We start from the raw sequence: 26,830 nt of genomic DNA, 5'->3' as shown, positions 1-26,830 counted from the left end.
GGACTCTCGCGGACGCTCCCGGTTATAATAAGCAGAAGCTTCGTCAATCATGGTAGAGATCTCGTTTTAGTCGCGCCCACTGTGTAAACGACGTTTACCTCTCTTTATATATTTTACTCAGTATACAATATATACAGTATACAGTGCCTCATCATGGTGCATATAAATATCGATTAGCCTACTCGAGAGTCGAGTCCAATAAGACCTTAGGTCCGCCTAGACCTAGAGCATATTAGATATTCGGTAACACTTTACAAGAAGGTTCATTAGTTAACATTATTTAATGTATTAACTAACATGAACTAACAATGAGCAATACATTTGTTAGCTACTACATTTAATATTTCTTAATGTTAATACAAATACATCTGCTTGTTGTTTGTTCATGTTAGTTCACAGTGCATTAACTAATGTTAACAAATCTTTGATTTTAATAATGTAGGCCTACTAGTAAATGTTGAAATTAATATAAATGGACAGCAAAGCTGTATAATCTTACTATTCTGCGGTTGGCTTACAGTTAAGAAAGATACAATATCCTTAAAGTCAAGGATGGTCCAAATAACAAATAAGGACATTGAATTAATAAGCCTACTTCTTGATGAAATTAACAGGATGGGTCCTGATACATGGAAAAGGAACTAAAGTTGTATTGAAATAGTACTTTAATCAATTTTGATCTTTCTAAACCATATTTCGAATTTTTACATACCATTTTGTTTGTAATTTTTAGGCTATCTAATAGAATAATTATGTAAAAGAAACCTAGGAAATGTTGCTCAATTCAAAGAATATTTTCTAAAAATATTTTTGTTTGAAACACGTTTTTTAATAAACACCTGTAAAATCTCTATAAATTGCTTTTCATGTCTAAAATTTAAAATAACTTTTCTATTTTTTATACATTATGACATGTAATTTATTCCTGTCTTCAGTGTCATGATCTTTCAGAAATCATTATGGTGATTTGGTGCTCAGGGAGCATTTCTTTTTAACCAATGTTGAAAAAACAGCTTTGCTCTTTAATATTTGCTTTCCTCAGGATTATTTGATGAATAAAAAGTTCAGAGGAACAACACTGATCTGATATATATATATGTTTTGTTTTTTATAACATAAATGTAATTTACATATCCTTGCAGAATAGTAGTATTAATTTCCTAAACTTTTGAACAGTATAGTGATTTTACTGTATGACAGGGACGAATATGTACTGGGAAACAAGAACGACCCAAATCTATTTTTTCAACAATTATAAATGATCACAACACAAATTTTTAATGAAAATACTTATTTTTCTTTTATTGATTTTAATTTTTAGAATGTGATTTCTTTGAAATAATGTCTTTCCCTCACTAGCCTGTGACACCTCAGCATGGTGGTGTAATGAATAAAGTGCTTGGGATGAAAACTGCCACAACCATCATAGTCAGAGAAACGATTTTGAACATGTTTTCAGTGCAGTTACAATCACCAGATCACACATTGGAATCAACACGGCTCTGGAGAATCCACTAACTTTAGGCACAGAGAACTGCCTATCATCTCCAAGAGAGAAACATATGGCACTGCACTTCCAAGTGGATACAAATAGAAATACAGGAAGTGCAATAACTCCTCCAATTAAGTCTGATTCGTCAAAGACAGACACCTGAAAAAAAGAAAAAAAATTGTCCCCCAGTAAAAAAAACCCCCGCTAAATATTTATACACACATGCTTACATTACATTTCTGACACTACAGAAATATTTTTTATATATATATATATATATATTTGTATATATAACTTAAACAGGACAAGTTTAACGCAGCCAGCACATTTTCTGTTTAAATTGCTGCATTAAGTCAAATATATGAAGTACTAGCTAATAGGAGAAGCAGGGACGGGGCCCTGCACAGGAATATCCTTTACAGTTCTGACAGCAGCTAGCGCAAGACGACCAGCTATGCAATATTCATACAGCAGAAGGGGTGATGGAATGTGTCAAAGATTCAGATGGCAATAATAATCAAGAGAAGTAAACATTCTTCTTTATAAACAAAAATACAGAATAACAAAAACTGTTGTGAAACGTTAAGACATGTTTCTCTTTCAAAACTGCCTCAGACAATCAGCAGCGTTTCAGTGCAGGCATTTCTGGATCCAAGCATCAAACTTATCAAAATATATATAAAAAAAATATACACAACACTGTTAATGGTGCAAAAATTGGTCTTACAACATTGTACAATGTCCACTACTGTATTCTTATATTTACAAGAGCAAATTTAGTACAAATGTCAAGTGATGCAGCTGTATTGCAGTATTTTTTGCCTGTCAAAACACCAAGACCCGTTTCAGTCACCAGGACTTTTGAACATGGAGCAAGTATGGGAAGGGAATAGACGGCCTGCACTGTTCACTGAACAGAAGCGCAACACAAACAAGCACATTTTTTATTTGTTTATATCTCAGTCCAAGTTCTTCTCAAAGGTGGCCATTATGTCACTCTGCATGGTCATATCAATGACTCCTGACATCTAGAGAAAGAGCATTCATAAGAAAAATGTGTCAAAACATCATCATAAAACAATATTATTACTACTATTATTAAACCATTATATTAGGTAATAACTGTTACTGCATTACATTTGTTATTAATTATAGTGATAACCATAACTTTTAATCATATAGTAATAACAATTGCAACAATGTTTTTAAATTTTATTATGAAAAATAATATTGTTAATAAGAATACAAATAATATAATACCTGAAGATATATTACGGTAACACTTTACAATAAGGTTCATTAGTTAACATAAGTTAACCACCTTAGCTGACATGAAAAAAGAATGAAGAATAAATCTTAACATTTACTATACGTTATTAAAATCCAAGGATGTATTTGTTAACATTAGTTAATCCCCTGGGAATTAACATGAACTAACAATGAACAGCTGTATTTTTATTAAAGCTGCAGTCCGTAGTTTTTCCTCTTTGTCGCCATCTCTGTTCGAAATCTGCAATTGCAGTGATTCGCGGAATTATCAACTTTACGTGGGTTGTGCCTCGGCACGGCACAGTGCGGATGAATCCAATGTTTTGAGGAGAATGTGCGGCTGTCTGTCACCGCGCCGGTGTGGATCCTGTCATTCGGTATCACAGATTCTACTTTTTGGAAGTATGACCAACATTAAGAATTTTCACTGGAAAATGTCATCTGAACATGTATGTAACATCCACTTTTGTTCTGACCAACTAAGGGGAAAAAAGCATTGCAGTAAATCGCACTAATTAAATCTAATGATCGCTTAGTCAAACTAACAATTTGAGAACAAAGTGTAATTTGCACAATGTTAACAACATCAGCATTGCATGACTACATTTAATGTCCTTCTGATATTTATCCTTGTTTTCGCATGGGCCCGGTGGCAGTCATTTTTTTCTGTAGACACTCCGAAGTCTTTTGCATTTTACAACGGGTGAATCTCCAGTTGTCACTGGTGATTGTTGTTTGAACCTTTCTGGATCAGCCATCAAATTGATAAGTTTAATTATATCCAGTGCTGTGAGAAAAGGCTATAAATCTCCACCGCCAACATCCTCACACGCAACATAGCCGAGACACCTTCTTTATGTGTACAGATGTGACGTAATGACGCAAAGACATGCTCGAATTTCACGCGGAAATCCACCAGTACCACTGGAATTAAAAACATTATAACAACCCCAAAAAAGTTACGGACTGCAGCTTTACCTAACATTAACAAAAAATAATAGATACTGTAACAAATGTATTGCTCATTGTAAGTTAACACATTACAATAAGGTTCATTAGTTAAGTTAAAGTGTTACCTATATTACTTATTATTAATCATTACAACCAACAACTCTTAATTATAGTAATACAAATTATAGTATCAATGGGTGTGTTTTAATGCAGACATAATGCAATTTTGGCAATATTATTAGAAGATACAAACAGGTACGATTTTAAAACGGTTTAATCTGAAATCAATATCTCTTATCTCCATAATTATTTATGTGGCGAAATGCTGTATAAGCAATCATTATAAGAGGTATGACTGTATACCGTATCTCTTAAATGTCCGTCTAGTTTGAACTTGCCGCGCTAGCAACTGCTCTCTCTGCAGAAGCTTTGCGTTTAAAGACCTAATAAAATATTTTAACTCAAGTAAATAATTAGACATGGAATATTGATCTATGTAGCAAGTAGCCGTGTAATAAGTGGGAAAATGTACATCCAGCTTGTCGTCATCTCAGAATAAACCCCTGGCAGGGTCATGAGGACCCCGTCGTGAAGCGGAGTACAGTACCTTACAAGTCAAATTTTCTAAAGGAGAAAAAATTCTCTCAACTAATGCTGTAAACTGTACAGGGAGTCAGTTGGTACTACATTAACATAATATTGAAGGACAAAATTAACTGATTTGTATACAAAAACAAATTACACACAAGGATTTTTATAAATAATAATAAAAATGACTAGCCTAATTTTAATGTTTCCACTCCAATTTGTTTTTTTTTTTATAAACATTTAAGAGTCCCCCTGTAGTAAATAATGGTATCCCTTAAAACTCATCTTTGATCACCAAAATAAAAAAAGTGAAAACAATTATTCATGCCTTAAAATAGCTTGAATGTAACTCTACAACCTTGCCTCATTTAGTATATGCGGTTCTATGAATATGCAAATTGTCCCCTCCACTCACTTACACCAGCTCAGAAACTTGGTTTGATTGGTTACAAGGTAGTTTGCGCAGACACCAGCGATTTCAAACCACGTTTTTGAGACAGTCTTTGGTTCAATGTGGTTTTAAGGAGAAAATACTCAGCAATGGTGTTGACTTCTGAATTTGCACATGGTTTGTCTTAAAGCATATTAAAAACACCAAATAGACATATAAACATGCATGTAATAAGGTGCGTATATTTAGCAAAATGCCCCTCTCTAGAACATGTTTATGGTCACTAAATGGCTTTTCTGAGTTAAATATAACATTATTATTATACATTATAATAATAAAACCATAACATATTTAATAATCAAAACAAACAACAAAGGACAATTCTTTGATTCATAAAATATCCTAAACACTATTTGGATACATTTTTTTCAAATACTTTAAGTATTTAGATATTCAATTGAAAATGTTACAATATTTAGTGTGTGAAGTACTTACGGCCTCTCTTCTGCGGCGTTCCTGCTCTCTCCTGCGGGCCATCTCTCGTTCTCTGTCTAAAGTGCTCTGCGGAAGAGAGCAGGGCTCAGGCTCTTTGGGGGGATCCAAGATGGCTGCCATCAGAGGCAGCTCTGCTGACTCCACTTCAGGCTTTGAAGGCTGGCAGTCTAGCTTAGTCTTTTGGAGCTGCTGCGTCAGACTAGATATCATTAAAAAGGCCACATTGTCAGCTTGTTCAGCGAGAACAGTCGTACAATAATCAATTGTTGGCTATGGGGATACGAGTGTAAATTAATAATAGAAATTACATTTTGAATGCATTACGCACACTCGCTAGGTTTTGAAACAGAGCCATGGGAAGCTGTGGTCAGCTGGAATCATGTCTCCAGCCAGCCAGGCAGAGATTGAAACTCCTCCAAATTGAAATTTACATAACACAACTTTATACACCATGTTGCCTGAAAACTAAGATTCCGTTTATACCTGCTTTTGTCTGTGCCGCTCTTCTCTCGACCAGCCTCCAGCTGCAGTTTACGAGCTCTCTCTCGTTCCTCTTTTTCGATGGCAACTTTGCGAAACTGCTGGAAACTTTCCTTTGATGATTTGATGGGGCAAGAAGTTTGAGTAGCCATCTTACCCAGGCTTGTCCAGGAGTCGGCATGCTTTAGGACAATATCCTTAAACGCATATGAATAGGTCCAGGTTATCACAGAGAACTAAAGATTGAGCGCATATTTTGCTTGGTGCCCATGTAAAGCATCTGTACCTTTTTAGGCAGGGAGGATTTGGCATCTTGAATAGACTTGCATAGTTCACTGGAATCGTGTTTCGCTCCTAGAAAACGTGATAACTCATTTCAAGAAACCATTGAGAAAAAGGAAAAGAGAAAGGACTCCCGAGGAAACGGGAGAGGAAATGCTGACCGTGCATTTTGTGCAGCTGAACAGAGGGCTCTTCCAGTGTCTCAGGGCTGCTCTGCTCATCCCTCACATTTGTTAATGGACTCTCGTGCAGAGGTGACAACAATGTACATTGCTGCAGAGAGAAAGACAGTACAAAAAGTCATTTGTGGTTGAACAATTTTTCAGCAGAACCACAGCATACAATGACTGTATATTAGTACTGTTTGTCGTTTTCTTTTGGGATCTGATCAGCGTTTGAACCCAGAAATGGTGACGCCAAACTTAACCAGATTGTTATAATGAGCATACGTAAGTCCAAACCAAAGCTATGCACCTTATTTGCAACGGTGTATGTGTGAGATTATATTAGCGGCTATAGGCAAATATCTAGAAGAATAACAAAATGTAATAAATGATAAAACAATTTGCTACAAACCAGTGTGTTTATAATTATGATAATACATCAAAATTAAGGGTGTAACGGTTCACAAAATTCACGGTTCGATACAGCGGTGTCATGGTTCGGTACGTTTTCGATACAGCAAAAAGAAAGAAATGCCATAGAAATGTCCTTGTTTTGAAGAGGCGCATAAGGTGATTTTTAAGCGCACAAGCAGAAAATGTAGGGGAACAGCTTAAATCAGTGGTAATGTGCATTTTTATTTTTATCTATATTACTCTATGTCCAAACAATAATTCAAAAAGCAAAACGATTAAAAAAAAATATTTGGGAGTGGAAATGGCAGCCACCTACTGGTTACAATGGTAATTAAATGTATTTTTTATTTTTACATGAGTGTGTTTTCTCCTACATCTTGAAACCCTTTCGTTTAGTTTTATTTGAAGGATAAACAAATAATGTTTTGGTCATCACATTAAAAATAACATTTATATATAATAAAAATGGAAAAAGATGTGACACTTGAAAGCATTTTACTATTCCTGCCAAACTTTCATGGTTACAGCTGATTTGTGGATTTAAAGCCTAACTAGTTAATTCATGGCACAATGTTTCTCCTGATAATAACATTGAGAAGCTCTTTTGGGTCGGGGTGTATTCTGATTAGCTGAACGTCCATTGGCGTGGATGCTAATATAGGGCTCTGGATAAGCACCGCCCATTTACACAGGTGGACTCCTCCTAACGGACACAGTGACCAACCACATTTTTTATTGTTAGGTCATATTTAGTGGTAGGTATCACAGAAACAGATAAAATGATAGACAGTGCTGCACCATTATTTGAGCCACCACTGTTGCACAACAGTCAAAGAAATATTCTACAGGCTTTGAATGTAGTCAGAATCCCATGCAACCCTCCAAAAGCAGTAAGACTGGACTGTTTCTTTTAATTAACACCTAGGCAGACTGCAGATTTTCATTAGCTCTTGACAATTTTTCCAAGTCATTTTTACCATTACCAGAAACAAAGCCTCAGTCTCTGAAGTCTCCGCCGTTGACTGTGATGCAACAAGGATCAATGCTTTGACCGCCTCTTTTCTCAGCTACACCAATTACTTTGAATAATCATACAATTGCAGACGACCTTTTAGATTTCATTCTATTACCGTCACTGGTCTAGTCCCTTCCCTTCATCAAACCATGTTCAACTGTTACAATCAGCCACACCTCATGGGCCCAACAAATGTCAGCTTCCTAATATGTGACCAAGACGTGTCAGGGTATTGGTAGTGGCATGGTTATAGCAATAAGCCACAAGAAGGAGCTGAGTCAAATCCCAATTTACGCAATTACCAGTACAAGTTGTGTAGCGTACCTTTAAGAAAGCGTCTGCAACAAACCACTATATTTTAAAGCCCCTTTTTCTTTAATGACAATAACCTAATTTAACTAAATGAATGACTGTACAAAATAGTGTCTCTCCATATGGATATGTTCAGCAGAAAGAGAATTACCTCGAACAGGGAGCTGGAGGTAGGCTGGGATCCTGTGACAGGCTCGGCTGCAGGAGGTGAGGTCAGTGGTGACAGAAGAGGAAGGATGCCTGCAAGATTGAGGAGAAATAAACAGAGAGAGATGGGAGTTTGCCTTGAATGGTATCCTGTTTTACACGCACATTCAAGCGGAGACAGCAATGACATGCAGCTTGGGAGAGAAAAACTCAATCGATGACAAGACCCGGCGACAAACCACCAGTTAAAGACTAACAAACAATGCTAACCTACAATGGGAGGGGAAAGTTGCAGATGCACATCGTTAACAGAGCGAGGGCAAAGAGAGTGAGCGACGGAGATCGGCGGGAGTTGAGTCGACACATCAAGCGACCTCTTACCTTCCTGCTCAGACTTATGTGAAGGCTTCTCTGCAGCAGAAGGTGATCGGGGGCCAACCTGAGATACCTGCGGGTCAAGGGGACTGAGCGTGGGACTACAGGGGAACAATGGGTCTGGAAGGAGTGTGGCGGGTTGGTGTGGGGTGATTGAAACATGGGGAACTTTGGGAGGGGTGGTTGTGTTGTCTCTACAGGGGGAGGTGGTGGAAATGTTATGTAAAGGACTGAGAGCCTGGTCTGGAGGTGGGCTGAGCGGTATGGGCGCAGTGCAGGTTTTACGAGGTAGCGGGGCAGCTTTGCCACTAGGTCTGGATGGCTGAGGAGGCAGCCGGCTGTGTAACGCTGTTGTGAAAGCAGAGGGATGGACAGAAAGGTGTTAAACTGATAAATCAAAGTAGCAGATATCCATCTGGTCTCCAAATGCAGTTTTAGACGAGACATTAAAAAAAAGAAAGAAACCTTTTTCATTTTTGGAGGTCATTTCATTCTTTTTGTGCAATGTGGCCACAGAAAACACATTAACATGAACTGAAGTGTGAACAAAGGCACTGAGCCTAACCTGGGAATGCTGTGATGGTGTCCTCGGCAGGATGATTTGCTTGCTGTGACGCAAGCAGGTCTTTGGAGTCTGCCTCTGAGACTAGTGACGCTAGGCGAGACTGGCACGTCACAACTGAGGCAGAAAAAGAGTCCTTTACCTCAGCAACGGCCTGCCGCCTTGCCTGTTTGGGGAGGGGGACAATGGGGCAATATTTCACTCAGGAAAAATCTGGCCCTACATGAAGTGAAATGCTCCATGTGCCATCATCAATGAGTGGGAGTAGGCCATTTAATAATGGTTGTGGACTCTTATTGGCTTGTGTGTTTTTTTTTACCTTGTTTTTATTTTTGATGGCATGACCAGGGGCTTTGCTTTGCTTCCTCTTAGCTTTCTTTTCTGTAAGACACGCACAATGCACACTGAGGTCATTTCACTTCAGTCGTGGCTGAGGGAAAGGGCAACCCCATCCCATGGGCATTTCTGCTGATTTACCCAGTTTGTATGAGCTCCACTAATAAAAAATAAACTGTATGCATTTTAAGTGCTATAAGTGTCAATCACTGAAATAATAATAAAAAACAATTTTAATTTCAAGTGGTTGAAATTTGGGTGTTTTCAAGTAAAATGTGCACAATGTGTGAAAAGTGTTTTGTGACGGGAGCAAAAGTGGAAAAAAATGTGAAATGACAAAAGGGGAAGAAATCACAACACTAATCTTAATGTACAACAGTTGTCTACAAAAATGCGTTTTATTTAAATCTCTGGGTGTCGAACACCAAGCTCAATGGTTAAGCTTTATACCGGTTAAGGTAAATAAAATGCACACATCTACAAAATATGCAATAGATTTAAAACAGGACAAGTGGTTGCTTATGACAAGCTTGTTTTGGTCCTAGCTTCCATGTTCCAACTATGGTTTACAATCCAAGTACCTCACATACAACATATTGACGTATGCTTTTACAATCTATTGTAGATTATTATTACATATACATCTCTGCATAACCTATCACACAAGTACAAAAGGTGAAATTACAAAGCAATGGACTCACATAATAATGAATGAGTGCAGCAGTTTAAAACAGACCAGCTGTAACTCTTAGCCGGGACAATAGCATGGCACAAACTACTGTACATTTTAACTCTGCCCTCAGCTATGTTTGATGAAGGTCCGAGTTGAAAACTGGCCTTTCTTCAAAGTGTTTTTAACCTAAATGCTAAATCAACTTCAGGAAAACGCCACACTAAGATCCAACTGGTCTCAAGCTTAAACTACAGCACCAACATAAATAAGTGGTTGTGATGAAAACAAGAACAAAACATTGAACACAGGAAAACAACAAATAAATAATAGCACCCAAATAAAAAACAACTGAAAGAGTGAGGGACCCCTTACGTGACTAATAATTTTATCATCATTTGGAGCCAAAAGTGCAAAATTTTATTACAAAAAAAAAAGAGATGGGACAAGTAGTGAAAAAAAGGAACAAACACCAATTTTTGTTTTAATTGAGTAGAGAGAGAAAAAAGACCTACGCAACGTTTCATGTACTTTGCTGTCCAGTCCATGAAATAAATTGAAGAGTTTATAACACTGGAGATATCCAAGTAAGCTTTACAATTTTTGGTTTGTTTTCTGCATCAGTGGCCAGATAGATAGCGGGGGGCACAGACTGGCCTGACAGACAGTGAGTGAATAAAAGGGTTGGTGGGTAGGTGTGAAGCAGCTAACCTGAATCAGAGTCACAGCTATCAGAGGAGCTAGAGTCACTACTACTGCTGTCAGAGCTGGACGAGCTGCTGCTGCTTTCACTCAGACGAGACGGACGGGTCGTTTCTTTAAACTCACCTTCTGTTTCAACTGCACAGAGAAAGAAAGAAAAATACATGTTTATATTTGCATTTACACAATTACATATATATATATATATATATATACACACACACACACACACACATACACTCACTTTTGGCCTTTTTATTGGAGTTTGGTTCTCCAGCTGTGTGCTGCAGCTCTTTATCCATTTCCTTGATTTGAGACTTCTTTTGTGACTTTGTTTCTAAAAATGTAAACAGATTACCCATAAATTGAAGCTAAACTTTTCCCCTTTACACACATAAATTTGTATTTCTTGAAGTCTGCTTTTTTTATGTACAACCAAATTGAAAATGAAGAGCATGAGCCACTGCTGCTCTACAAGATTGTAAAACAGGGTTGCCTGTAACCTTGTCTTTTCAAATAATGAGAAGGGAAATAAATAAATAAAATTATCTAGAGTATGTGCCTATTTTGTACAGAAAAATAGCCCTCGTTGTGTAAATTCAGGATACATGGAGGCCAAAACACTGATCAAAAGATTTCTGGAGTTTTTTTCTTTCTAATAATGATGACTTTTTTTTTTTACTAAACATGCAAATATAAAATATACGTTCAATCACACGTGGGTGTGAACAGGCTTGTAGTACTACTTCTTACATAATTTCATTTACATAGATTTCCATAAAATATGTGCCAGCATGAAAAGCTGTTAATGACTAAATATTTACTCACTGTCTGTTTCTTTCGGTTTCTTCCGAAGGCAAGTTACAACGTAGCACTCAAGAGCTCGAAGAGTTGAAGGTTTAAGAGTCTCAAAGTCGATCTCAATCTCCTCAGGGTCTGTGTCCCTGAGCAGGGGTTCTCGAGCCTTGATGATATTCACTACTTTGCCAAGCTTGTCCCCAGGAAGTTTGTTAATGTCTAGACTCAGTTGCCGTTTCTCCTCATAAGACATGGGTACAGTGTTCATCTCTTCTTCGGAGTCACATGCTCTACTCTCCTTCCGCCTGAGAACAGAGTTTACATAATTTTGATTTCTCTGCGAATAATGTGCCAGAGTGTTATAAAATAAAAAAAAGATTCCATACATTATTTTTAGTGTGGAAACCACCAGGAAAGATGTGCGCACTAACACTAACACACAAATAAAACATAATCTTACCCTGATGACTTGATGCTGTTTGACCTTTTCTGTATTTTTGCAGATTTCTTAATTTCTTCACCTTTTCGCTTACTGGACTCTCTCTCTTTCTTCCTTTTCTTCTTGGACTTTTCCCTTTTCTTTGGTTTCAAGAGAGGTGTTTGGGTCAGTAACTGCAGCTGCTCTCGTACTGCTTTCAGCTGGAGAGTAGAAACAGAAATGGCACAAAGAATAAATTCGCCCAATCTATAGTTCAAAACCCTGCAACCTACCTCTCACTCCCTACAGTACAAATGCATCCAAACCATCATGAAGCTTCATAACTGACTGATTTTGAATGCTGAAATTAACAGCACAATAGCTAAGCTAACAGCACAAAACACAAAACTGTAATAAGCATTATAATACACAGAAGGGGTGTATGTGCACGATATCACGATTTTAGATTGTGAGCAATGTCTTCACGATCTGCTTCTGTAGCATGATACTAACATGGTACTGTAGCATGTCTCTCTTCAGGGCACATTCTATCAGCTGCAGTTCTTTCCCATCAATAACGTTTATTATTTGCATGCGTTTTAAAGCCCTGCTAGTTAAACTTTCAAATGACTTTACTTGCACACTGTTCTGTGATGGCCCAACGGAACTTACGATTCGTATCATATTATGGTTTTTGAGTCAAGGATCAGATCATTTTTCTGATCAGCAAGAAAAAAAAACTGAGAGGGGTGGGGGGTTTAAGTATTTCGATACCACAGCAAAAACTACTAGCCTAACTTATAAAGTTCAAACATTATTAAAAGACAAGTGAACAGTCAGTAAAAAAATAAAATAAAAATACACTAATTACAAGCACAGACAAATACAATATAACAAAATTAAAAATAAAGTAAGGTCTAACTGTAGTATTCAGGTACAGAAATGTGGACCGAAACTGGACCGGAGTGTAAAATAACACTATAATATTCACTAAATAAATGAGATCTAAATTAATGTTTGTTAAAGCTGTGATTTTAAACAAAAAAACAAATGACAGGTAACAGTGCATGAGTACCGAAGTTCTATTTTCCCTCTACTTGTGCTGGAATGGTTTAAAAATGCTTGAATGTGTCAGTTGGCAGCACAAAACGCATGTAAATGCTAAACTGTTACTATATGATGGTAAAACTTTGAAATTAATCCGTGAATCACATGCATGGCGAACTGTGGCGCCTGGCCGTACGATCCGTTTAACCCCTACTGTTTTCTGAGCACAACACCTGAAGCTTGTGAAAGTACTGAATTAAGTTATATTTCACGTTTTATTGCGCTTAAACTGTCAAATACACAAGGTTTACATAAACATAGTCGGTTGGGTCTAGAGCTGCACAATTCCAGATAAATTGAAAATCAAAATTTTTTTTGCTTCCAAATAGACACAGTTCAGATTCTGAACATAAAACAAAACAAAAAAAGTCAAATGTTTAATCCGAATCATTTTTATCAAACCATTTTTTGTTTTGTTTTTTATAATTCAGTGACACTCATAAATACTTCACTTGTTTCATTACTGGATGAATCAGCGTTTTTGAAAGAATCTCTTTAATGATTCAATGACAAATTAATTTAAGAGTCACTTGTCGCCACCTGGTGGTGTAACAATTGAATCATACAGTAGTTACTTTAAAAAAAGTGATGCTCTATTTTGATCACTTTTGAGACCCAATGAAAAAGAAAAAAAATCACTCATTGCTCTTGACTGAGTAGCTTTAGCTTTAATAAGATACAATGTAAATTTAATTTATACAGTTTATGCAGTAAAACTGCATACACGTCTATGAAGTTTTATTTTTACATTTTATTTTTCTTTTCATTTTTTTGACTGCTACTGTTAAATAGATGTACTGTAGCTAAAAAAAAAAGCAAAGCACTGTTTCATTTGTATCTTGTATTTTACTTATTATTTGTAATGTGTATCTTTGATCTCATTTTTAATAACAAAGATAAAATAATATTAAGTGAAAAAAGATTTTGACCCACCCCTACTTTGGCCTAAATAGTCTGTCATTGTTTTTCTTCTATATTTTGTAAACTTGTAAGTATACATTTTAGCTTTACATGAAAGCTTACGCTTGCTATTGAGTCTGGGATGCGGATCCATCTCTCATCTCGGTGCACCTTGGTGTCGGACAAAGAAAAGAAGAAGAATATATTTAGCATTTAACAGCAGCGGTGACGATGAGTTGAGCGTGGCAGCTGGGCGGCGATGAAACGGACAGGGCGCTGCTGTGAAGAGCTGAGATAGTCACTCAGCAAATCATGCCAGTGTTTTTTTTCTTACCTCAGTTGTTTTGTCATAAGTTACGCTGCCATATTACTCCATTAATTGATACTATAAATATATTTACAGGCTTATGAAATCCGTACACGCTGCCGCAATGTTTTCATTGCCTGCTTGATTAGCCCTTTATTCTAACGGTCTCTCTACGTAGCAGTTTATAAGATAGCTGACATTTTAGAAGTTTATTTCCTTTGTCGGCAAGAGCTACTTGTGTCAGAGAGAGATAGACTTTCTGGTGGTCAATAAAGGAAATGGAATTAATTACAATGGCGAATCCATCATGGCGGAGAAAATCAATTTTAATCACAGTTTAGAATTCTGTTCCCTGATTTGTTAATCCGTGTTTAAAATTAAGTCGTGCAACAACTCGATTTAAAATAAAACCCAGATCAACAAATCCTTGATTAGCTCTAAACTTTGCTTAATTTAATCCTTATAGGTGCAACCCACCCTTAAAAATCAACATGAAAAAAAGATTTTTCATGAAAAAAATCGTGGAAGATTGTGAATCGTGATCCTGCATGAAAAAACAAAAACAATTTATTTTTATTTTTTTGCCACATCGTCCACTTCTGTACACAAGTAAAAAGTGATCCTCCTGTAATTCCGCAGACTTATTTGTGAAGACTTTTCATTTTAGAGTGTACAGTATAAGCATATTCATAAACACCTCTTTCTCTTCTTGGCAAAGAACATATGGAATGGCTTTCGCTACCAAGGATGCATTAAACACTGCCATAGAATTTGTTGAAGGAGGCAGCGTAATGTTGATACAAACCTATTGCAAGAGTCATCACATCGGGAGCGTGCCAATGTTGAACTGTTTTGGAACAGCAAATGTATGCATGAAAGGACTCAAATGTCTACATGCAAGTCTTACCTGTTCCTCCAGGTTGGCGAGCCTCTGTGCTCTCTCCTCTTCATCCTCCTCTGTGTCTGAGGAATCTTCTGATGGAGACGATGATTCGCTGTCACTGCTCTCAGAGCTAGATGGACTGTGAGCCCTCTCCTTTTTTACTCTGTTCTGACTCGAGGTTGGGGCTGCATTCCTCGGCTCGTCAGGAATCTTAGAGAAGCGAAACTCAAAAACATCCTGAAAAAACAAAAAAAGACCAACATTCACCTGTGAGGAAAAACTTAATTTCCTGAGAACAATATGCAGATATTGCATTTCTAAAAGGAAACAGGAAGATAAGACAAGCAATGGTTTTGAAGAATGATCAAACCACCAAAAGACACACCTGGAGTTTCCTAGCCATTCCCACAACCTCGTGGCCTGGTGGATTGTATTTGTAGCAGTTTGAGAACATGAGCCGCATATCTGCAGCAAATTGCAATGCATCCATGTACTCACGGGTTTCCATCTTTTTCTGTTAGAAAAAAAAAAGCCAATTACATAGCACAATAATAGTGAGCAAAGATTTTCCAGTTATATTTAACACAATAGCGGTACTCACTTTTATGGTACTCATATCCATGGGTTGGTGAATGATTTCATGATAATCATCAAGGCCCAGTGACTTAGCATCCACTGGCTTATAAAAGGGCCAGGCATAAGCGGAATGCTTTTTGGCAAACATCTCCTTTAGGATGGCACAGCAGTATTTGAGTCTCTCAGAGAGTTTGGTCCTTCTGCCCACTTGATGCTGTGGTGGTGATTCAGGAAGGTCTTTACAAGGAGGTTTGATGGGTCGGCCACTGCCTCGCCTGGAGAATAACTTTAGGACTTTTGGTTCGGTTACACAAGGGGATGACTCAAAGCTGGTGATGGAAGAGGCAGTAGGGGTCGTAGTGTCCGCTTTTCTTTTTACGCCATTTTTCAACTGAAAGAAAATGAGACCATTGATTTAGATAGATGTGGATTACAGTTAAAACAACTAATGCTCTCCTACTATCGCACCTTTAGCAAACTATTTCCATAATTATCACACAAAGTGAATTCGATGAGAGCTACCTTCTTGTATCTCTCCTGAGTCAAAGATGCATAGCTACACCATTTAATCCTTGCCAAACATTGGGTCTCATTTACTAATAAATATGTGGATTATTCATATTTATACACGCAGGAGAACTTTAACACATTTCTGCCTAATTCCTAACATGTGTATGCACATAAATTTGCTCCTAACCTTAATATAATGTTAAAGGTAGGTTAGGCAACACTCTTTACTATACTGGTGGAAACTCTCTTCACATCTTGATAGTTAGTTATTTGATGCTATAAAAACGGGAATGTGACGTCATGATTGACAGCTTCTCTAAACGAAGTAGTCACTGAGGCACCAATGGACTTTTTGGGGGATTTTCGGGAGGACATTGGAGCTTCAGCTTTAATTTCTACATGTCCATAACTGTTTATTTCACACTGACATAATGAGTTGTTCTGCAGTAAACTGTACTAACGGTGTCTGCGAGAGTGAGGGCGGGACCTTGATATCGCGGCTTTACTTCACACTCACTACTGCGCAGACTCGGGTCCCACGCTCACTACTGTGCAGAAGCAGGTCCCAAATCTGTGCAAGATGTCAGCGCCATATTAGGAATTTGGCGGCTTCACTTTTCTACAATGGAAGAGATTGAAGGTGCGTCGTCCATCTTTTTTTATGCTCTATGGTATTGCTATCTGGTAGTGTGCTATATCAGTGGTTCTCAAACTTTTTAGAGTGGCGTACCCCCTTGAGGCTTTTAACATTCTTCTGCGTGCCCCCTCTCTGCAGTCACACCTTTTTCAGTAAGGGACAATATTTGCCCCCTTAAATCAATTTTTCCAGTGCGTTTTTTACCTTTACAAATACTTTTATAAAATAAATAATGCTTTCAAAAAAAAAAGTTAAATGGAAATATATGCAATGATGGTAAAAAAAAAATGATAATGATCAACAATGATAAAATAAATAAGTGATGCTTTTAAATATCAAATTTAAAGTCACTGACAAGTCACTGACATGTCTTTATGAGGGAGTCCTCGAGTCATTATTTCAATAACGAAGCAAGTGGCTGAATTTATGAATGAATCATTGACTCACGATTTGTTCAAAGCTGCAGGTTTGTTCACAAACACTGCTGTGTGCTGCAGTGGCTTTCATTGGAGCTATTATTTTGTTTAAAATGAACATCACTTAATATTAATACCTTTCGTTTGTTGAACTGTTGTATAAAATCAGTGTCACATTTGCAATCGTGTGGATATTCGTATGATGTGATCAACATTAAACACAGGAACTCACATAGTATGTTTTTGTATCGAAGAGAGTTTGAATCTTAAATCAATTTCTGCACAGTTTGTCTATATTTGTTCTTTATGCTAGTAAGAGCTAAATCCCCACTTTTACAGATGCCTGTGATTGGCTACAATCATCAACACTGCAAAAAAATATTGAAAATAGAAACCCTTGCCTTTATGCCACATGCAAATATGCACAAAAGCGTTTGAAAGCAGTTGCACACATGGAAACATAACCCCATCCCCATTTTGAAAACTCATTGGATCTACACAAATCAAACATGACCTATTTTGGATTCAAAACTTGCAATTGCAACGAAATGTGACAAGTTTGCATCCCTGTCTGAAGGAGGAGTGGCTTTAGAGTGCGTTCTGAAGGGAGGGTGGGATCTTATGCTTTCAAAGCTAGCTAGCGATTGCTAGCCTGTCCAGCAATCCCAGTGCGTTGTGACTGGCCAAACGCCTCAAGCGTGTGTAGGAAAAGTAACACCCCTTACCATAATTGGGAGCTTCAGCTGCCATGCCTTTAAACAGTTGTAAAAACACATTAATAATGTTGTCGGTTTTCTGAAAATTGTTTTCATCGTATTCTGAAAATGCAGATGATCAAGCCAATTAATCGGAACTTGAGCAGAGCATTTCACAGTGGCATGTAGTCTTTGTGTATAGCTGGTGTTGTACTCTCCCAGGTTCAGGAAGCTGTGTCCTCAGAAAAAAATGCACTTGTAACGCAAACTTTTGGGATGTACTGCTCAGGAACAGCTTTATAACTAAATCTTAACCTAAGGCCAAATTAAGTGGTTTTGCTTAAGCATCCAAACACGCATTGTCTCTGCGAAATGACGACAAATCACTGAAGCATCGCTTTCTTGCTGTGTAAATGTGAAAAATATGATACACCGGTATTCTAAGTTTTGCCAGATGAGAAGTTTATCTATGCATCTTTTTACTCTTTTAATTGATTTTATGACTGTATCATATATATATATATATTTCTTAATTTCTTTTACAATTGTTTACGTTTACCTTGCTTTTATTTTGTGATTATTTTTAATAAAGTTTAATTTTTAATTCCTTTCTTTAAAGCACTTTGAATTGCCATAGTGTATGAAATGTGCTATATAAATAAACTTGCCTTGCCTTGTATGCCTTTGGGTGGGCATAATTCTAATCTTTCACATTGTGACAGATGTTTGAGCAAGCAATATCTGGACTTCGACTCTTGGCATTTTAGGCAGGTTTGGAGAAATATAGGGCCCTATAATTTCCACAATCACAGAATTGGCAAATTAACACAGAAGCTCGTGTTAATGCGGAATTTTACATAGTTGGAATGAAATTCTGTTTTTGTGTAGGAGAAGAACGTATGTCTGGGGAAAATGCAGACCGGGGGAAGCAAATCTGGGCGAGACAACCCCTCCCGTCATTTCAGGTGCCTCTCCCCCTTCAAAATATTGAAAGCATGGTGAAGCGGCTCTCCACGGCTTTGCTTTCGTTGGCGAAAAAGTTAAGAAACTTGACGCTAAGTCCTCAGTACCGAGCCGAGTAGTTCCCACGTGATTTTCATGCAGTGTTTCCCACACTTAGACTAATTCGTCGCGGTGCGCCACAGAATCAACACCGGCCGTCACATTTTGCGTTACATTATTCATTTTTTTAACGCTATTTAAAACACTCAGCGTATTCTTTCAGTTGCATTTCCTTTCCCTGCTCTCCCTCCGTGTCTGTCACTCACGCGTCTCTCTCACACACACACAGCCCCTCCCCTCCGTAGACCCCGCGTCTGTCTATGAGGTGCGCCAGACTGGACAAAAGCGAAGCGAACTCCGCAAGCGACACTGCGCGAGTGAGACCGAGTGTGTCCGAGAGCGCACTTGACATTGTGCGAGAGAGACCGAGTGTGTCCGAGAGCACGCTCGACAGTGTGCGAGAGAGACCAAGTGTCCGAGAGCACGCTCGACAGTGTGCGAGAGAGACCGAGTGTGTCCGAGAGCACGCTCAACAGTGTGCGAGAGAGACCAAGTGTCCGAGAGCACGCTCGACAGTGTGCGAGAGAGACCGAGTGTGTCCGAGAGCACGCTCAACAGTGTGCGAGAGAGACCAAGTGTCCGAGAGCACGCTCAACAGTGTGCGAGAGAGACCGAGTGTGTCCGAGAGCACGCTCGACAGTGTGCGAGAGAGACCAAGTGTCCGAGAGCACGCTCGACAGTGTGCGAGAGAGACCGAGTGTGTCCGAGAGCACGCTCGACAGTGTGCGAGAGAGACCGAGTGTGTCCGAGAGAACGCTCGACAGTGTGCGAGAGAGACCGAGTGTGTCCGAGAGAACGCTCGACAGAGCGCGAGAGAGACCGAGTGTGTCCGAGAGCACGCTCGACAGTGCGCGAGAGAGATCGAGTGTGTCCAAGAGCACGCTCGACAGTGCGCGAGAGAGACCAAGTGTGTCCGAGAGCACGCTCGACAGTGCGCGAGAGAGACCGAGTGTGTCCGAGAGCACGCTCGACAGTGCGCGAGAGAGACCGAGTGTGTCCGAGAGCACGCTCGCCAGTGTGCGAGAGAGACCAAGTGTGTCCGAGAGCACGCTCGACAGTGTGCGAGAGAGACCGAGTGTGTCCGAGAGCACGCTCGACAGTGTGCGAGAGAGACCTAGTGTGTCCGAGAGCACGCTCGACAGTGTGCGAGAGAGACCGAGTGTGTCCGAGAGCACGCTCGACAGTGTGCGAGAGAGACCGAGTGTGTCCGAGAGCACGCTGGACAGTGTGCGAAAGAGACCAAGTGTCCGAGAGCACGCTGGACAGTGTGCGAGAGAGACCGAGTGTGTCCGAGAGCACGCTCGACAGTGCGCGAGAGAGACCGAGTGTGTCCGAGAGCACGCTCGACAGTGCGCGAGAGAGACCGAGTGTGTCCGAGAGCACGCTCGACAGTGCGCGAGAGAGATCGAGTGTGTCCGAGAGCACGCTCGACAGTGCGCGAGAGAGATCGAGTGTGTCCGAGAGCACGCTCGACAGTGCGCGAGAGAGATCAAGTGTGTCCGAGAGCACGCTCGACAGTGCGCGAGAGAGACCGAGTGTGTCCGAGAGCACGCTCGACAGTGCGCGAGAGAGACCGAGTGTGTCCGAGAGCACGCTCGACAGTGTGCGAGAGAGACCAAGTGTCCGAGAGCACGCTGGACAGTGTGCGAGAGAGACCGAGTGTGTCCGAGAGCACGCTCGACAGTGTGCGAGAGAGACCAAGTGTCCGAGAGCACGCTCGACAGTGCGCGAGAGAGACAGAGTGTGTCCGAGAGCACGCTCGACAGTGCGCGAGAGAGATCGAGTGTGTCCGAGAGCACGCTCGACAGTGCGCGAGAGATCGAGTGTGTCCGAGAGCACGCTCGACAGTGCGCGAGAGAGATCGAGTGTGTCCGAGAGCACGCTCGACAGTGCGCGAGAGAGACCGAGTGTGTCCGAGAGCACGCTCGACAGTGTGCGAGAGAGACCAAGTGTCCGAGAGCACGCTGGACAGTGCGCGAGAGAGACAGAGTGTGTCCGAGAGCACGCTCGACAGTGCGCGAGAGAGACCGAGTGTGTCCGAGAGCGCGCTTGACAGTGCGCGAGAGAGAGACTGAGTGTGACTTTTATTTAAACTTATATAAACTAATATAATTTATTTTACTGGACAATTTAAAGCTCATAACCATTAATATTTTGTTGTTACCTGAAGTACTTCGAGTGCAGTGTTTGCATCATGCAGTATTTGTCCTGAAAAGTACAGAGTAAATGTGATGTGTGTTACCTCAATAAATTTAAGGTCATTCCTGTTTTATTTGTGTACATTTTAATCATTAACGTTAAAAGCACACTCTTTTTACGACTAAAATAACAGTAAAGAGTAAAACAAAATGAATTCCCAAAAATTAATACAGGAAAAATTGGAATTTGCAAAAATTAAAATGGAAAAAACGAATTTGGGAAAAAGTAAAGCGGAATTTGGAAAAAAATAAAAGGGATTTTATAGGGCCCTACAAATATTCTTAATTGTTTGTATTTTATCATAGTTTGTGAAATTCATGAAGTAATAGGATGTTCTTATCAAATCTGTAATTAAGAGGCTTACAAAGAGTAACAATGCCTGAGTTATAGGAGTTCACTTGGTAAGGACACTTATGATACTGATAAGACATGACATGTTAAAAGTGCAGGTGGTTTGGAACTGACTTTGGCTGTTAGTTGTGCAGACAAGGGAGCAGAGGGAATTGTGTGTAGAGCATCTGGAGGAATGACAGTCACTGTTTGCTGGAAAACAACCTCAGACACAGGAGACTGCGGCCTCATCTTTAACCCTGTAGAAACATGCAAAGGTATATTTAGTTTCCACTGTCAACTGCCAAACACAACACAAAAACCTGAAACGTATAGTAATTTGGCATTAATCTATTTAAATAGAAAAATCTTAGGGTGAGAATACCTGTTGTAGACTTCCTTCCCCCTTTTAGAGGAGCTTTAGTTGTCAGAGCAGAGATCTCAAACTCATCCTGAGGCATCTGTGCCACCTTCTCCAAAAAATACTTCTCAAGGTCTTGAGCCATCTTAACAATATCATCCCCTGACTGGAACCACACACATACACAAAATGTCTGAGACCACATGTCGAAAATCAAATATTCAACTTACATTTTTTTTTACACAAAACAAGACCAAGGTCCTCACCCGATTATACACGTAACAGTTTGTGAACATAGTGTTGATGTCTTCTACACACTCCATAGCCTTCCAGTAGTAATTGTTCTCGAGACGCTTTCTAATGGTAGTCAAGTCCATTGGGTTCTTGATGATTGCATAATAATCCTGAATTAAATATAAATACCATTTTTAAAGCATGCTGCTAAAGATGAGTACATGCATACTTAAATCAGTAAAATAGCAATAAATAAATAAAAATTTGTAGTAAAAATAGTAAACAAAAAAAAAGGGTGGGGGAAAGAGCAGACTTACTGGCAAATTGAGTCTGACTGCATCCACAGGCTGTCTGAAAGGCCAGGAGAAATGGTGTCTCCAAAGGGACTTAATCACCACTTTTTCTAGATACTGCAACTGATTGGTGAGGCGTCCAGGCTTTTTGGGGTTCTTGAACTGGGGGGGAGGGGGGTTTCCATTCATGGTGAAATTCTGTGGGGGTTTCGCAACAGACATCGCCAGAACTGATCCAGGGAGCAGTGACCAGTATGGAAAGGGTTTTCGCAGCTACGCCTAGGCAGCTCAGCGACCATTACACATCCACTGTCTGTGCCACTGTAAACAAGGAGAGCAGTGTCAACATACTCATGGTATTCTGCACTGCTGTTTATTATCTCTAGGCAAATCAGAACAAGCCTATTTGAATCACACAGGTATAAAAGTCAATGTAATAGCTTTGAAAATTTCTAGTTAATCAAATACTGCACTGAAGTACAGTGCTCAGGACTATTGCAGGTTTGCTGCGGTGTGCACTGGCCTCTAATGCCTAATAAACACATATTACAATGCCCTTTAGCTCCACTAGACATCAAGTCATCTTTACAAGTTGAAGTACAAGATCAGTCTCACTCCACCCAAAATAACTTAAACCAAGTACTAATACTAGCCTAAATAAACAAACAAACAGATATCCGTACACAAACTTTGACAGTTAAAATGCAGTAAATCAAAGTTCGAACATGCCGACCATTTTTTCTTCCATAAGATTATACAGCACATTAAAAATATATACCAGTGCTGTTTAGCTAATGTGACATTTATCAAAAACTAAACTTCAATCAAACTTAAAAAAATAAATAAACACCTCAGAAATGTATATTACTGCAACATTTTTTACAAGGCAAATAGTACAAAAAGCAAGTAGTAATACAAATGTATCCCAAATTAATTTTCACTTCACAGCTTAAAATGCTCTTCGAGACTTAAGTTACCCATTAGTAAAACGATAAATAAAAACACTTTCAGACTCTTACTTTTACAGTGAAAAACATGTGCTTGAAAGTCTCAGTATTATTTTTGTCTCTGAGCAAGCTTTATTCAGCTCAACTGCAGAGGTTATTGTTCTTCACACTTACCCTAAAGCAAAAGGTCATCATCCCAGCTCAGTAAAATAATATTTTGTTTTCTCATACTCAAAAACGTTTACAAGTTACATTGATCATTATGTGTACTTTATTTAGATAAGAGAAAAAGGGAAAAATCATTGTACATGAAACCTAAGAACTTACAAATTTATTTATACAACAAAAACAATAAAAAATAAAAAAGTAAAATGCCATTTTATTTTATTTTTTGTAAGCTATATAAAAACATTTAGATTCACATTGGTTTGCTTTTGATTGGGAAGGGAGTATTTCTGCTTCTGGAGGGGAGGAAAGAAGAGAATGAAAGGTTGTACATTCGAAGAAAAAAATAATAGTTTGGTGATTATTTTCTTACAAATTTTATAATTCGTCTATACAAATGTAGCGCCGTTGTGACAATTTGTATGTTTATTGTGGTCAAGAGCATGCCAATTTAACAAATTTGAGACTGCACACATGATAATAACATTCTAACGTTATATAGGCCAGAAAGAGATTTCGAATGATAACAAAATTGTCCAGCAATATAATAATGAACTAAAAACAGCTCCCTATGCTCAGAGAGTGAAATATGCAGTGTGTTGTGTTTATATGCATTTTGTTTGTTTGTTTCTTTACTCAATCCAGGGACATGCGTTACATAAACCCGATGACCTTGTGGATGACGCAATACCAACTTCCGGCTCAACACAAATGCCACAGAAGTGTCGCCTCTGCTTAAATTATAAGTATAAGGAACTTATATAATCATATAACACAATTTAGGTAATTATGACAGTTTTACACTAATTCCCCGATGACTGAGTTATCAAGCCTCGAGCTACAAAATGGCGCCTGGCTAACTTAGCTTTAGCACGGCTAGCCACACGTTACCCCGCCCCGACAGATTCTGACATTGAGCTCAGTTAACAGTCCCTCCCCTAACCCTTCCGCTAGGCAAATGAAGCTAGTTCAACTTGGACCCAAAATGTTACCTTTCCGTCTCGGGCACAACAAAGAAAGTTTAAACTGCCGAACTGAGACAGACGCTGCAGTGCAGGAGGAGCTCTGCCGGAAAACTTCACCAATCGAAGAATCTTGTTGATGCTTTGCGCCCGAAAAACCCTCTTAGAAAACGACTGAAAGATTTTTGAGCTTAGTTTTTAACGCCAACGGAACAAATTAACATCATATATATTTTAAATAACTCTGTTTCTGTGAAAGGTTAGTCATCAATGGCGGATGTCTCTCACGGCAACCGCCTGGTATTTATACCCTCCTGCTGAAAGCGCCCAATCCCATTGGACAAAACCCCTCACGTGCTCTCTTCTTCCCCCTCGCGCCTCTAACACCGAGAAAATATATTCCTTTAAAATGTATCCCACGGAAACCTCACTCTTTTTTATAAACGAAATAACTCCGAAACCCTGTTTTACAATTGATCACGTTTATTCTTACGACGACGAACGGACTCCTGTGAAACAGACACGTACGTCAGAGTATTTTTTTTAAAGTGCGACATAACTGGTCTCCGGACATCACATGACCATTCTAGAACATTCTGTCGATTGCTATAACTGTATTCCCTTTTAATGTCTGTTAAATGGTTACATTGTGGCTCTTTTCCGTAGCTTTGGTTGTCAGCTTCTGGCGACTATCGGACATCGGTCATCTCGGCAGCTTGAAAATCTCACAAAGAGAACTATGATATGATAGAGCAAGGGCACTGAGCAATGCTGAGGGGAGGCGAACTCGAACTAATGCGCATGCGTACTTTCTTGACAGCGATTGGCTTCTCTGTTGACGCTGTCCCGGTCTTTTGGATAAGAATTTCATTTTTAATAAATAAATAAATAAACCAAGTAATAAAGTAATAATCAAGCATTACCATTGTTAAACACAAACCCTGTTTGTATATACCCTGTCATAGACTGTAAAAAAAGTTTGTTTTCCCTTTTCAGCTGTTTTAACGATTGAAATGAAATCTTATTAATTGAAATCCCACAAAACTTGGAGCAAGCTAGAGAATCTCCTACCAGTGGCATCACTTTTTTATTAACTCTTTTAACTGAATGGGACACAGGGAGTGTGTGTGAAGTGGGTTGCTGGAAATGTAGGCTACAATAAATGCACAAAACACATCATTACGATGTCCTGAAAACAACTTCAACATTATGCCCAGTTCATTTAGGCTACAGAACTTCTGTAATGTGCTAGTTTCATCCTTGCATCTGGCTACTTAAATAGGCCTACTATAGGATATTGTTAGTCTCAAGAGTAGCCTAGTGAACAGCCTACATACTTTGATCCGCACTAATGTTTGTCAAATGGACTGGTAGTAGGCTATAATTTTTGTTAAGCGTGCGAGGACCGTGTTCTATCACAGTCCTCTTGTTTATTTTTATTTTTTCTCATTTAAAACCAAAGATGTCTAGGGATTGTAGGCTATAGCCTATCAAGAGCAAGGTTTGTGATTTCACCGGAACGAAGATTCAAAGATCGCGAGGTGTTTCAAAAAATGGTGGGGACCGTGTCGACTCTGGGGAAAAAGTGATGATGGGGACATGTTCCACCCGCAAATTACGCAATACGCATCCATACAAATATTTGGAGAGATAGGCTTACGAGGTTTATGCCATTGTTTGGAAAAATCTTTCGTTTAGGTTGGTGGTTGAAAGTTTAGTTTAAATTACGTGCATGGCTGTTGGGAAGCATATTATTAAAACAATGTGTTGCATACATTCTCTAAATTATATAGGCCTACATTTTTTGTCAACATATCGTAATCGATCCTTAAGGAACACTAGGGCCTGTAGGCTACTGCTATGGAAGAGTGCATGTCTGAATATATTTTATTAATTATTTTAAATATAAGTTTGCCCAAAAATGAAAATTTGCATCCTATTGTTGCTGCAAACCCTTTCCTTCTCAGAGAAGACTTTAGGTAGCCTAAAGAATGACAGCCTCGGTCACTTTTATCATCTAAATGGTGACTGAGAACATTATTACATTTTGTATTTCAAAAAAGAAAGAAAAATCATAAGGATATTTGATTGGAACAACTTGGGAGTGAGAAAGTGATGACATAATTTTCCTTTTGGATGAACTATCCTTACATTTTACTAAATTAAAAACATGATCAAAAAATAAACCTTCCACAAGAGGGCAGCAAATGACTTATTTTGGATTTAAAAAAATACTTCCATTATGTTTTTTAGCTTGCAGTGCTGCATAAGCTTACATATGGTAATGGCACACATTTACCAAAAGGTAAAAAAAAATATATACATATATTTGGTTGAACACTATCCCCTGTTTATCTTTGCTTTTATAAATAGTGAGAGCTATAT

General features: G+C 38.9%; 1 protein-coding gene across 3 annotated transcripts; it reads right to left on the bottom strand.

Annotated features, from left to right (window-relative positions):
• Positions 1-2,009: 2,009 nt before the first annotated feature.
• brdt (bromodomain, testis-specific) lies at positions 2,010-25,228 on the bottom strand. 3 transcript variants are annotated; one of them, XM_077198929.1, is made up of 21 exons: positions 25,092-25,228; positions 22,396-22,692; positions 22,111-22,248; positions 21,869-22,010; positions 21,619-21,743; positions 15,660-16,025; positions 15,444-15,572; positions 15,083-15,295; positions 11,904-12,082; positions 11,474-11,748; positions 10,890-10,982; positions 10,655-10,783; positions 9,257-9,318; positions 8,941-9,103; positions 8,382-8,723; positions 8,005-8,093; positions 6,110-6,221; positions 5,953-6,020; positions 5,670-5,863; positions 5,187-5,385; positions 2,010-2,520 (listed from the first exon to the last, which is right to left on the bottom strand). In XM_077198929.1, the coding sequence occupies exons 2-21, from the start codon at positions 22,591-22,593 to the stop codon at positions 2,452-2,454; spliced, it is 3,285 nt and encodes a 1,094-aa protein (XP_077055044.1). In that variant the 5' UTR covers positions 22,594-22,692; positions 25,092-25,228; the 3' UTR covers positions 2,010-2,451. The 3 variants fall into 3 exon arrangements, with proteins under 3 accessions (XP_077055044.1, XP_077055043.1, XP_077055045.1); XM_077198928.1 differs by lacking the exon at positions 25,092-25,228 and adding an exon at positions 24,476-24,963; XM_077198930.1 differs by lacking the exons at positions 8,382-8,723; positions 25,092-25,228 and adding an exon at positions 24,476-24,963 and having other exon boundaries at positions 2,303-2,520.
• Between the last annotated feature and the right edge of the window lie 1,602 nt (positions 25,229-26,830).

This window comes from Siphateles boraxobius, unplaced genomic scaffold (genome assembly GCF_051911475.1).
Source record: "Siphateles boraxobius isolate OS27281-9 unplaced genomic scaffold, OSU_SipBor_1 41, whole genome shotgun sequence".
Taxonomy (NCBI): Eukaryota; Metazoa; Chordata; class Actinopteri; order Cypriniformes; family Leuciscidae; genus Siphateles; species Siphateles boraxobius.
This window is presented reverse-complemented; position numbering and strand designations above follow the sequence as displayed.